The sequence below is a fragment of the Vigna radiata genome, chromosome 7 (genome assembly GCF_000741045.1).
Source record: "Vigna radiata var. radiata cultivar VC1973A chromosome 7, Vradiata_ver6, whole genome shotgun sequence".
NCBI lineage: Eukaryota > Viridiplantae > Streptophyta > Magnoliopsida > Fabales > Fabaceae > Vigna > Vigna radiata.
In genome coordinates this window covers 5,386,675-5,399,900 of record NC_028357.1, presented here as the reverse complement: position 1 = coordinate 5,399,900, position 13,226 = coordinate 5,386,675, and the positions used below count along the sequence as shown (strand labels likewise).

Genomic DNA, 13,226 nt, shown 5'->3' with positions numbered 1-13,226 from the left:
TCTTTTTCTATATCATATTTTCATCACTTTTATTTTTTTTTTTCTATGAAGATAGTTTTTGTACAGCATTTTAGGTACAGAAACGAAATGATTTTGCCATGATTTGCAATTTCCTAGGAAAGAAAGAATATTTTTCTTTTATAAGATCTCACCTTATTATTGTCTGTTTTCTTCTTTTTATCACTTTATTCCAATTTTTTAACCATTTCCCTATGTTCATATTTTCTTGCTGACTGTGCCCAGATTCAACGTTAGGAATCCAACTCCATATTAAAATATTCATAATGTAAAGTCCTGTTTCATACTTTAAGATATCTAAAGCTCTCTTTTTCTGCACATTCGTTTGTCAGATTCCAAATATACAATAATAAATTAGAATTAATATACTTACTGAGAAATTAATATATGCTGATATAATATATATATATATATATATATATATATATATATATATATNTGAATATCACAAAGAGCTTTGATTGGAAGAACATGCTTTTCTTTCCCAGCCTCTTCTTTGTTGCTTTCTTTCTGTCTTTCTTGTCTCCTTGTCTTTCTTTAGCTACTTTTTCTTTTTTTAATCCTTTCTTTTCTATTCTTTTCAGCTTTCTTTTTCTCTGATTTTCTTTCCGGGTACCTGATTCTTATTCCTGCTATATCTATACCACTTAGGGTTCTACACAGATATATATATATATATATATATATATATATATATATATATATATATATATATATATATATATATTTCAAAACGAATAGCATTATTCACCACAGTGATCTCAAAGTGATCGACCTAAGGTGAACTCCAAATCCAAATTTGGCTTCTTGCCATTTGATTCTGCAATGTCTGAGGATGAGTTTCCATCTGATATTTCATTGCTTTGGACCTTTGGATCCATTCCCTTAAATAAACCAAAGAAAATGAAGATAAGAATTACAGAACAACATGAACTAGGGTTCACTTGGTCACTTAGAATTTGCATGTTTCATGTGCTAGATTCCAATTATTTATTATTTTACAAATACACAAACTATGCAACCCTTTATCTGAGCCAAGTTGGGTAGATTTAAATTTCTGTAATGTTTTTAAATAAAGCTTAAAACAACACAAATATCAATTTAGCCTTGTAATTAGCATCTATGAAAAAGATAGGTTGAATTTGTGAGCAAGAAAGCAACTTTTTGAAAAGTGTCTAATTATTCCTTTGATTGTCTCCATAATAATGTACAAGGCTAAATGAAAATGATAAAGGGGTGTTGAGTAAGATTATACAAACCTCAACAGAAGGCAGGTTGAGAATGGAATGAAGGTTTGGCTTGCCATGCAACAAGGCTTGCCTGCTACAAGAAAGAGATGGAAAGAATATTTGCCATTACTGAAAGGCATTGTGAAGAAAGAAAGCAATCTTTTACCCTTTGATTTGTAGCTATGGATTGGCTTTAAGACTAAGTTTCCTAGTTGTAGGACCCCACCAAATCATAAGGAAAGAGATATCTCTCTTTCTGAGGTGGATTTATGCAATCATCAAAATCTAATGTCTTTGAATGTCATTCTTTTACTTCCTTTTTCACCCACTTGCTTGCAGAGAGAGTGTATTATTACCCCATCATGGTTTCAGAACAGATACAACAAAGCAAACTCACATCATCATTTACACCTTTTCTCTATCAATGGGGAGAGATTCTCGTCTCAATAAGACGTGCATGATGCATGAATTCCGCTTATTACATTACCATTATTTAATGATACACTACAATTAAATATATAACGATTCAAACAACCAAAATATATTACTTCAAATTTTTGTCATGATCATAATAAAAGACCCCACTAATTTTTTTATTTTTTTTATATTTTGCTTCACAATAACGTGTTATTTGTAATTTTTTTAAAAGGAATAGGTAGTAATAAATTATGAGTATGTTAGGAAAAACTTTTTCACAAAAACACTTTAGAAAAAAGAAATCAGATATTTATTATAAGTTCAAAACTGTATTAGGTATGAGTTTACTGATCATAATTTTTTATTAATTTTGATGATTTTTAACTTACATAACTAAAAAAACCACCTCCTATATACTAATATATAGATGAGCATTTAAACACGCAGTGAAAAAAAAAATTATGGATTGACATTCAATTTAAGTGAAGAAACAGACACATTTTTAGTGATTAAGTTATTCACAATTTCAGACGTAATATCTTGGTTTTATACAACTTGAAATTTTGACCTGTTCATGTATTTTGAATTCAAAAACCGTCTATTTGCATATTGCATATACGACGATTGATCCTTCTCGTACATTTGCTAAAGAAAAAGGTACACTATTTTATATATAAATTTGCAATTACATTGTCGATTGCATATTTGCAAGTGAAAACGATGCATTTTGCAACAGCAAAATCTCAATCTAAAAGGATAAAGTTGACAAGAAAAAGTTCTCAAAGAAGGCTTATAGTTATATAGAACTTTCTAACTAAGTATCTCATTAGCATAACTCCATTACCTTGAAGAGTTGTTCCAAAGGCTACCATTTCCAATATCTTGATTAACACTTGTTCTTGCCTGCCTAATAGATAGATCAGACCTCCTTGGAGAGTTTCTATCAAACACCAAGTCTTCAGAAGTATCTCCAGAACACCCATTATCATAAGTATCAGATTGCCCTAATTATAATTAATTCAAGTTTAAACAAGAAAACGAAAAAAGAGTGAGAGAAAAAATTATGAAGAACAAGGTTACCAAAAATAGTAAAATACTAGTATATTTTTTTTCAAACTAAACACAAGTTCAATATATATATATATATATAGTACTTACCCGATGATGCCGCAGCTCTATCAGTAGTTTTCACTGTTCGGTACATCTGATTTGAATTTGTGAATAATTAGCGCAGGAAAGAAGCTACATTATGCAATTTATTTAGAACATGCATGCATGTTTAGGAAATGTTTTTGCATTAATTAATATTTTAAAATAGAAAATATATAAAAAAAAAAGGTATACAACAGGGAGTCATGTTTATTTAATTGTATAAGAAGGTAAGTGTATGATAAGAAGAAAGAAAGAATAACAATGAAAACCTGTGTGAGAATAATATCAAACTTGTTTTACTAATCAATCAATTATGCAGTACCCTTTAAAGTTCTATTACATATATATATAGAAGCATTGAAAACTACAAAGGATTGATACGTGTTTAAGCATACATAAATTTTATTTCAGATTATAGAAATAAAGCAATAGCTGAAAGGAAAGGAGTATTTTACTTTTGGAAAAGATTAATCTCGTGACTTTTATCTGTGAGAAATCTTATTTTTAAAATAAAATAGCTGTGTTGAGGACAGTGAGTTGAGGTAGATGTGAATGCATGGAAGCATGTGACTAACCATGGTTAGAAGTGGTGTGGTTAAAAAACATAACTGAGGAAGGGATCATTGAGAAATGATGGTGTTTTGTACTTGCTATTATTTTTTCCCCATTTTCTTTGGAAGTTTATATAATAATAATACTAATATATGTTTGTTTATAGCTATGGACTGAAGTCTCGGATTCGCTGAGACTCATTTTGAATTGCAGGGTTTTGTCTTACTCGTTTATAGAAACCTCTCTCTCAGTCTCTCTCTCAACATGGATGGTTCATTCTTCCAAGGAAAAAGCTGTTTATTAGTAGCTTGCAGAAGCAGAGGCAACAGATGAAATAGTAAATGATACCATTGGAATTTGCAACAGATATAATGTAGGTTTTTTTACAAAAGTCAATTAAGTAAAGTGAATAATACAAAGATTAACAATGGGGATTAATTAATAATACAAGTTTGAGATTACCTGCAAGTGAGATTTAACATGGGCTAAAGTGAGATCCTTTACATCCATTAGCTCAAGAACTGATTTGGGTGTAGCCCCTATATCCGAAATTAGAAAGGAAATGCAGTGGTTAGAAAAAGAAAGTGAAAGGAAAAGCTAAGCATGATTACTTACTTTCATGGCCACCCAAAAGTTGAACGACATGGACGAAGCGAGCATGGAGTGCAGTGGTCCAACGCATCCGAGGAGCTCTGATGTTACGCTTGGGAGGGAAGCGTGAGTTAAGGAAAGGGGTTGAAGAAGAGGGAGGAAATGAGAAAGGAGGGTTTTGGTAGAGTGGGATTCCTCTTATGGGTAGGTCTTGGTGGTGAAAGAAATGGTTTTGTTGGATAGTATTAGCAGTGTTGTTATGGAAATGGTTGGGGTTAAGGGTGTTGGTGTTTGAAGAAGAAGAAGAAAAAACCCTTGGATTAGAGAGGGAGAGGTCTGTTTTGAGTGTTTTTGATTCCAAAGCTCTCTTCCAAAACCCCAAATCCATCTCCTCTTCTTTGGTTCTCTTGTTCCAATTACTTGATGTGGATTTGGTGTTTGGAGGGGTAATTTTCAAGGACAAATCTGGCTGTACTGGGAATAGTTCCATCTTCTCAAGGACAAACTCTCTATCTATATCTATCTATATCTATCTATATCTATATTCATTTCTCTTCTTTTCTCTTCTCTTCTTCTTCTTCTTCTTCTAGCCCAATTTCCTTTTGGTGCATAACAAAGAAAATTTTGAAGGATGATGTGCAAGAAAAAGGTGAGTAAATGGATATTCTAAAGGTGTTTGATTTGTTGCAGTGCAGAGTAGAGATTTGAGATTTAGAAAGAGAAACTGTAAACAGAGAGAGAGAGAGGAAGTGACAAGGTATATGGGAAGTGAAATGTTGTTTGTTTCGTGTGAAGTATATGTGAGAAAATGACAGTTGAGTTGAGGGAGAGAGAGAGAGAGGTTCCCTGGACGTGGGGTGGGGTAGTAGGGTAAGAAAGGAAGAAAAGGGTGACAAAAGGAAATGGAATTACGTTTTTAACTTTTATTCTTCTTTTATAAGAACTACATATATTAACAACTTTTGATAATAAACTATCTTGTACTTAAGGTACCCTCAAAATTGTTTTTCTTTGTTCTTAACAGTTTGAGCTGTTTTAATCACTGTTTTTTCTACACACAAACATAGGGGTGACACATCACAATGAACGATATTACGGTCTTCATTTTGCCACTCATTGCAAGTCGAATTGAATGGGAATTCTTCATTTCATTTTCCATTCCGCATCCACTTGAACAGCAACAACTTTCTGGATGAAACACTCGTGCATCCACTGTTTGCTCAAAACACCAGCACTAAATCACGAGCCTTATTAAATTTGCCCCAATTTTGATTTTGCTTTCCTAATTCAATGTTTCAGCAAAAGAATAAGTTTTTCCTTTTCCATCTTTACCCTTTCTTTTTTTAATTTCAGCATCTTTTCTTAATTCCCCCAATATATTAATTTAATTCTTTAATTTTAAAATTTAAAAAAACTATATCACACATTTTTTTTTGACACATGTCAGTGTCACCAGGCCACGCCACACACTAACTGACGCCGGTTTAATGGAATTGAGGGAAAGGACTTATTTGGATCAAATTAACAAAAATAAGGACCTAATTGAGACGCTAAAAAAGAAAGAGACTATTTAAAATTTTGGACGAAAATAACGACCTATTGAGACATTAAACCTAAATATAATTCATAAAATATTGATATTAGTTTAACTTCAAATATTCAAAATTACTTTATATATATATATATATTCAATTTTCTCATCTTTGTCAATATGAAACGTAAACTAATACTTACATTTCTAACATTTGTAATGTTATTTTTTACTATATTTTCAATATACACTAATAGTAATATATCATAAATGTTAGTAATATATTTTAAGAACACATCTCAAAAGAAAAAACATATAGAGAATAGAATATATATTCTAAAAAACTTATTTATTTTTATTTATAAAAATAAATTGGAATTATTATTTTGTTCTAGTTTTTATATTAAAATATGTCATAATAAAAGAAAGTATGATTATATCAGTCCTTATTAATGTATTATGCATATTTATAAATTCATGAACGAATTTTTTGTGTATATTCATTAAAACTGTTTATTTATCTTTTAAAAGAAACACAAATATAAAAAAAAAAAAATCCAAATTACGTAGAAACTAAACTATTTAAAGATAAAAACTGTTTTGTCCTAAACTCATAAATTTCAGGACCAACCTACCACTCATCTGGTCCTAAAAAAATGTGGTTGTTTCATCAATTGAAAATTTATAAGTAATTATACGAACTTGGCATTATTGTTGTTTATTGTGAATTTTAAAAAAATATTTCTGAATGTGTATTATATTAAGTAGTAAGACCGTGATTTTCTTACACAATAAAAGAACAATTAAGCTATATTACAATAAAATGTGAGAAAATATTTTCTAGAAAATTATAATTTTACATAAATTATTTTAATTTATAAAAACATTTAAAAAAATGTTAAAACTTAATCAACATATTTAGAAATGTTGCTAAATATAACATTCTTGAAAAAAATATTTCTCTGGAAAAATGTCACCATGGAAGAACTTATTTTCGAAATTTGATTCCTGAAATAGGCAATACCTAATTCTTTATAAATCACATCATGCATTCTTTTATATTGTTGTCACTTTCTCTATTATAATTAACCAACAAATCAAAGGTATATGATTATCATACATACACGTATGTGTTCAAATCGAGGACAAAATCTTAAAGTCAAATATACCCTCTATCTTCAGTACGGCAAATTGAAAATAATTCTTTTAAAAGGGCAAATTTGTCTTTCTATTATAGGATGTACCTGCAACTGCATGTATATTTGACTTCTACTGAGACACACATACCAATAAGGCAGACATAATAAAGAGACACAAAATCCAAAAATATACATTAAAAATAGGTTTAATACCGCTTTTGGTTCTTAGTTTGAGAGGATTTGTTCAATATGGTTATACCTTTTTCTTTTTCATAACAATTGATCTCACCTTTTGAAAAAACTGTTCAATTGAGTCCTTTTTGTTCATAGTGGTCCCATATTCAAGTTTAAGTTGTTTATTATAGTCCTTATTGTATACGATGATGACATGATTTTTAACATAACAGGACTGTTAAAAAACATTTGGATAGGTGAATGCATGAAAGAACTTATTGACGTCGTAACCAGCATCGTTAGAAAATTGACGTCGTCCCATATTCAAGTTTAAGTTGTTTATTATAGTCCTTATTGTATACGATGATGACATGATTTTTAACATAACATTATGTCAGGACTGTTAGAATAACATTTGGATAAGTGAATGCATGAAAGAACTTATTGACGTCGTAACCAGCATCGTTAGAAAATTGACGTCGTCCCATATTCAAGTTTAAGTTGTTTATTATAGTCCTTATTGTATANGATGATGACATGATTTTTAACATAACATTATGTCAGGACTGTTANAATAACATTTGGATANGTGAATGCATGAAAGAACTTATTGACGTCGTAACCAGCANCGTTAGAAAATTGACGTCGTAACCAAAAAGGACTCAATTGAACAGTTTTTTCAAAAGGTGAGATCAATTGTTATGAAAAAAAAAAGGTAGGACCATATTGAACAAACTCTCCTAAACTAGGGACCAAAAGCGGTATTAAGCCTTAAAAATAAAGAAGGTTGTTTTAAAATTTATGAGTTAATTTGGTTTATCGTGCATTTAAGTTGGATTAGATGGAAAAAATTTCAATTTTTTTAAATATAGTATAAATTCAACCACTATTTAATGTTAATTTAAATGAATTTAGATTAAAGATAGATTAATCTATATCAATAATAGTATTTTATTATTTTTATTATAATTATGTAGCTTAATAATATGAATTTTTAAATATTAAAATATTATTTAATAATATTTAAAGATTTTGAATATTTAATTTATTTATTTATCAAATTATATAAATTGAGATTTTAATTATATTTTAGAAAATAAGTTAATAATCTAATTGTCGTACATTAATAAAATAAATCAAATTAATTCAATTTAATTGTATAATAATAAATATATAAAATAAATTAAAAAATAAAACATGTAAATCAACTTATTTAATCTATCTTTGATTAATTAAATTAGATTATAAATTTTATTAGAGCGGATTAACTGAGTTGACATTCTTATGTAAAAAATAAAAATTGTATGAAATTTTTGGATAAAAAATTCAAATGAATTGAAAATATCTGGTTATCTGATTAACTGTTAACTAACTTTTGAATGGAAAGCAAAGTATTAACTGAAGGAAGAAGAATATATAAATATGGTTAGAACATTTATGAGAAAAGAATGGCACTGTTCAGAAACAGAATTATCCAGATGGTCATAATATTTACTTATATAGAATGATTTTGCTTGCAAGTGAGAATTTGGTTGTGTTTTTTTCATCTTGAATTTAATTAAAAATAGTATATTTTAAATAAAGTAATATAATATTTTAAGATGGAGAAAAATAATATATTAATATTTGTAGTGTTTTGTAAAATTTTGGACGATAAAAAAATGATATGTATATAAAATGAAATGATTATTATATTTATAGTAGTCCGGCCAAATTCGTCTAAATGAAAGTTATATAAAAGATGGAAAAAAAGCGTACTATGTTTATAGTTTAGAAATCAGTTATTAGGGAACTAAGTTCTGAACACATATTAAGTTTTTTTTTCTTTTTTAGGTTGGAATTCGATATTTGAAAAACTGAATTTTGAGTTTCAATTTTACGAACGTTAGCTGGGGTATAGTTTGAAAGTCGATTCCTTCAAAATTGAGTTGTGAACATGAATTTGGTGAACATTGGTTAGGTTACTGGGAACTCAGTTTTTAGAGAACTGACTTCCAAACTTGATTTGTATTTTAATTTTGTTGATAAGTGATCGGAACTCGGATGTATTTTGTGTTTTCAATTTTGTTAAATTATACATTTTGAAATATTTTTCTGACTTTTATTTATTAAATGGGAATAAATATTGAAAAGGAAAATTTTATGAATATATAAAACAAAAAAAATTGCATTAATCTTTCTTAAACCTTTATATGCAAGGGGATTGATGGCGTTAAGAACAATGATCTAGGTTTTACGTTAGTTGATCTAGAAAATGAAAGTTATATTGAATAGTATTCATCATGGTATTTCAGGAAAAAAAATTATTTTATGTCACTGATCTCTTAAGAATAGATGGTCAGTGATGTTCTAAGATAGAACAATGCATGATATTGATGATAATAATGAAGTCATTATTAATATTAGTGAAACTCCATCTTTCTTATCAAATATGCCAATCTTGAATGTCGATAATGAAGTAAATGACATTCATGCCATACGTGATTATCACCACTAAGGGTTATGGGAGAATATTCCAACTTAACAATGTATAAATTCAAATTTTAGATGTTTTTCAATTTTTATTTGTTATTTTATCTATTAATTCTTACTAACACTTAATTTTATGAAAAGGAATATGTTTGGTGACACGTCATCTGATGACTTCCCATCTTCACAAGGTGAGGATGAGATTCATACACCTACCAAGGCACGGGACTAGGTTAGGAGAGTTGACAGTTACCTCCAACGTTGATCATAGGCTACTCATTCATTTTGATATGATTACTCGTAAACCTTTGGAAGAGAATAATACAATATCATCAGTTATGTGGTCTTCCTCTGTAAAAGTAAGGCATCCATTATTTGTGATGATTAGGACCACGTTCCGGAGAGTGTGAAGAACCAGACACGATAAAGTATCCTAGTATGAAATCTTAACTTATATAATTTATCATGAACATATATAACTGATATTTAACACATGTCATTGATTCTTATTGTACAAGTCACATATGACATCCTAAACACTAATTTGTTGAAGAAAAAATGGATTTCATATGCTTTGGAACAATGGAAAAACTTTAAGGTTATGCTTACAACTCATTATATATATGGTTCCAAAAGTGATAAAAAAATCATTTTGAAAAGTAACAATTTCTTGATGAGGACACATGGCAAGCTTTTAAAGATAAGCAAATATATCCTACCTTTTAGGTAATTTTATCTTATATGTAGGTTAAACTATTTATACTAACATATTGCTAACATAATTTATTTTTTATACTTTGAGTTGCATAGGAGATCATTAAAAAAAAATCTCCATCCCGGTATATTGTCTCATGGGGATTGTGAGAAATTAGAGTAGAAGATGATGAAAGAGACAATTACCTTTAATCCTAGTGGGATCTCTGAAATGAATATGACAACTCGTCCTTTTCTCCGTTATACATGGAAGAAAGCTCGTCAAATACCATCAGGGAAGTACATATATGAGGAAGCAGTAGGCGTAGCTAGGTGCATTGTAAGTACCTTAATGCTAACATATGATCCCCATATTTAGATTGTAGGATGAGTTGGTGGAGCATAGTATGTAGGATACCTTCACTCCACGAGAGCGTGAGGACATATTGGTGGTTTCCATTGGTCATATAGAGCATCCTGGATGTGTTTGTGGTGTTGGAAAATTTATTGGCATCCATCAATTCTTTGGTCTTCTATCAACTCATCATAGTAAAACTCGTGTAACTAAGGAAGTCCTCAAGTCTATTAGAAAAGAAATCAAACAATAAATGAATTAGGAGATGAGAGAGATTAGGGAGGAGTACTATGATATGTAGGCACAAGTGAAGAAGTACTTTGATATGGTGGCATAGTTGGTAATAGACATACGAGTAGAGTTAGCTTCTCCCTCAAGCCATCCTAGGAATCCTTATCAACAACCTTCTCCTATTTGTATAAGCATAAATGAGAGTTCTGATATTTTCCCCTCTAGAGGTTTCTCCTAGTGTTGATGCAAACTATAAGTTGTTCAGTGATGATTCCCTTTAGTACTTGGTGGCTTTAGGTAATTTGTCTAATTATATTGTTTGGCATGTACTTGTTTGTTGAATTATATTCTTTGATTTATTATACAGATATTATTTGGTTACCTTAGATAAAATGTATAGTAGGGTTAATCATACACCATGAAACCATTCAAGATGTTATGCTCGAGTCTCGGTGCCTACTCAGGAGGTTTCGATAATGGGGAAAATCCCTGGAAATTTTATCATTTGGCCAGATAAATTAGCAAAAAGAAAAATGGAAAGGAGGTAATCGTCCTTAGTATTTTTAATTATCCACTTTCTTTTTTCTATTGGCGTATACTAATCTTATTTAAGCTTTTAAATATGTATACCAAGTTGGAGCACAAGGGAAGAAAGATGTGAATGAATCATTGCTAAAACCACCATAGTCGCCACAACCTCCACAACAGAAAATTCTAGAATAACTAGGTGGATTGGTAGCAAAGATCTCTTTAACACCTAGAGAGTTATAAATGTCTCCTGAAGAATTCAGAAAGAGGATATCCCGCCTCCCTTTTTAATATGTCAATAGGATGTTTTTGAAGTTCTCTCCAGCATTGATATGTTATGTATATTAGTATTACAAGTTTGGTTACAGTAAGTAAATTTTTACTTTTATCAAGATTGAATATATTCAATACATTATTCTAACATTATTCATTTTCAATGTTTAAAGTATTTACATCATATATGTACTGAGAGGAAGAATAATCACGTATATGGATTTATTGACTCTATTGTCATTTAAGGAGTTGGAAATAAAAGTGAAAAAATGTGCAAATAAAGATCTTTCAAAAGGAAAAAAAAATATATGCTTAGCACCTTATTTACAATAATAAGTATGTTTTTTTATAAATTAAATTATATTTATGTCATTTCATAAGAAATGTAACACTTTAGCAATTAAGTTATACTAATAGCGTAAGTTTTTCTAATAATTTATTTGTTGTGTATATATAATTTAATTTTACTAAGTTCCATACTAGACACAAATTTCAATATACATTTAACTTTTACAAAATGATTAATGTTTATTCACGGTTGTATGAAACATATATCGTCTCTAAAAAATGTAGTTCGCTATGCCAACTATAAATAGTTAATATTTCATACTATTGAAATATAATTATAATATTTATGATGTTTTATGAATTTAACTTGTAGTTCTTGTGTCAACCGAAAAACAATACAACTTCTTTACAATAAAACGCGGAAAGGAATAAGGGAGAAAGAGAATGCAACTTCTCTCCAGCAAGACAATGCAACATGACATGAGTGTAAATTTTCATAAGAATTAACCCTAATCTTGAAACCTATATTCAAAAATAAAATAAAAAATTAACAATGGAATTTTTGAAACTAATGAGAACTTTTAGATGCCGGTTATCATACAAGTGAAGCCTAAACGTGTATATGTTTTGATTTTTATGAGAATCAAAATAAAAAAAATTCAATAATTTTAAAAATGTCATTATTATATAATAGGTTCCATTTTTCTTAAAACCCTGGAAGTTAATATATAATTCATTATAAGCATTTCAGTTAAGGTTTCATTTAAAAGTGTCATTAATATATAATTCATTATAAGCATTTCATTTTTATAAACCTTAACTTCATAAAAGTAAGATGAATTCATTATACAAAACTATAGAGCGATTTTGGAGTGGAGTTTTAAAAATCCAATCTAAATCCATATATTCTATAAAAAATAATTTAAATAGTTATATTAGATTTTAAATCTAAATCCCTTTTTCTATAAAAGTAATTTAGATTCTTATAAATTTAAATTCAAAGATTTGGAATATCTTAAATTGTCAATATCTTTTAGTCGATTGTTCATAATTATGTTCAAAATACGTGTACAATAATGCATACCAATATAGTCAAATTTTAAAACTAAGTTATTCCAAGACAATAATATTTTCTTTTAAATCTCAGATGTCATTTGATAACACTGTCTACTCTCATGGTCAAAATACGATTTAAATTCTGTATGACCTATTACTTGGTTAAAATTTAAATTATTTTTATTCAATTTTCAATATTAATAAAGTGGATTGTCAAACACATATAACTTTAATTTTGAAATTAAGTCTACATGCACTGGTGAAACAAATTCTTTAACTAACAGTGTTGAGAAAAAAGTTCTTCAAATATACTTTCAAAGCATTTAAATGCTTCTTTAAGTAAGGCATCATACAAATGAAAAAGAAAATTCAGCATCTGACATTTAATATTGTTTGTTGTATTTAAGATAAAAGATATATTATATCAACATTTATCCACTCTTAGCCTTTGTTCTTTTGATAGGATTTGGAGGAGATGATTTATATGGATTTGAGTAGATTTGAGAGTAATTTTTTTGTTGTTTTTTTAG

At 28.8% G+C, this 13,226-nt stretch overlaps 1 protein-coding gene across 1 annotated transcript; it reads right to left on the bottom strand.

Moving 5' to 3' along the window:
• Positions 1–779: 779 nt before the first annotated feature.
• Positions 780–4,819, bottom strand: LOC106765977 (probable transcription factor KAN2). The gene is made up of 6 exons (XM_014650740.2): positions 3,984–4,819; positions 3,831–3,907; positions 2,823–2,868; positions 2,509–2,668; positions 1,278–1,338; positions 780–902 (listed from the first exon to the last, which is right to left on the bottom strand). The coding sequence occupies exons 1-6, from the start codon at positions 4,447–4,449 to the stop codon at positions 780–782; spliced, it is 933 nt and encodes a 310-aa protein (XP_014506226.1). The 5' UTR covers positions 4,450–4,819.
• Between the last annotated feature and the right edge of the window lie 8,407 nt (positions 4,820–13,226).

Bases quoted from the DNA above. Each gene is read 5' to 3' on its own strand.
- LOC106765977 (XM_014650740.2), bottom strand. From the start codon at position 4,449: ATGGAACTATTCCCAGTACAGCCAGATTTGTCCTTGAAAATTACCCCT. The intron at 2,869-3,830 runs GTAATCTCAAAC...AATTCAAATCAG, and splicing joins ATGTTAAATCTCACTTGCAG to ATGTACCGAACAGTGAAAAC. The intron at 1,339-2,508 runs GTAATGGAGTTA...TTCTTGTAGCAG, and splicing joins CTTTGGAACAACTCTTCAAG to GCAAGCCTTGTTGCATGGCA.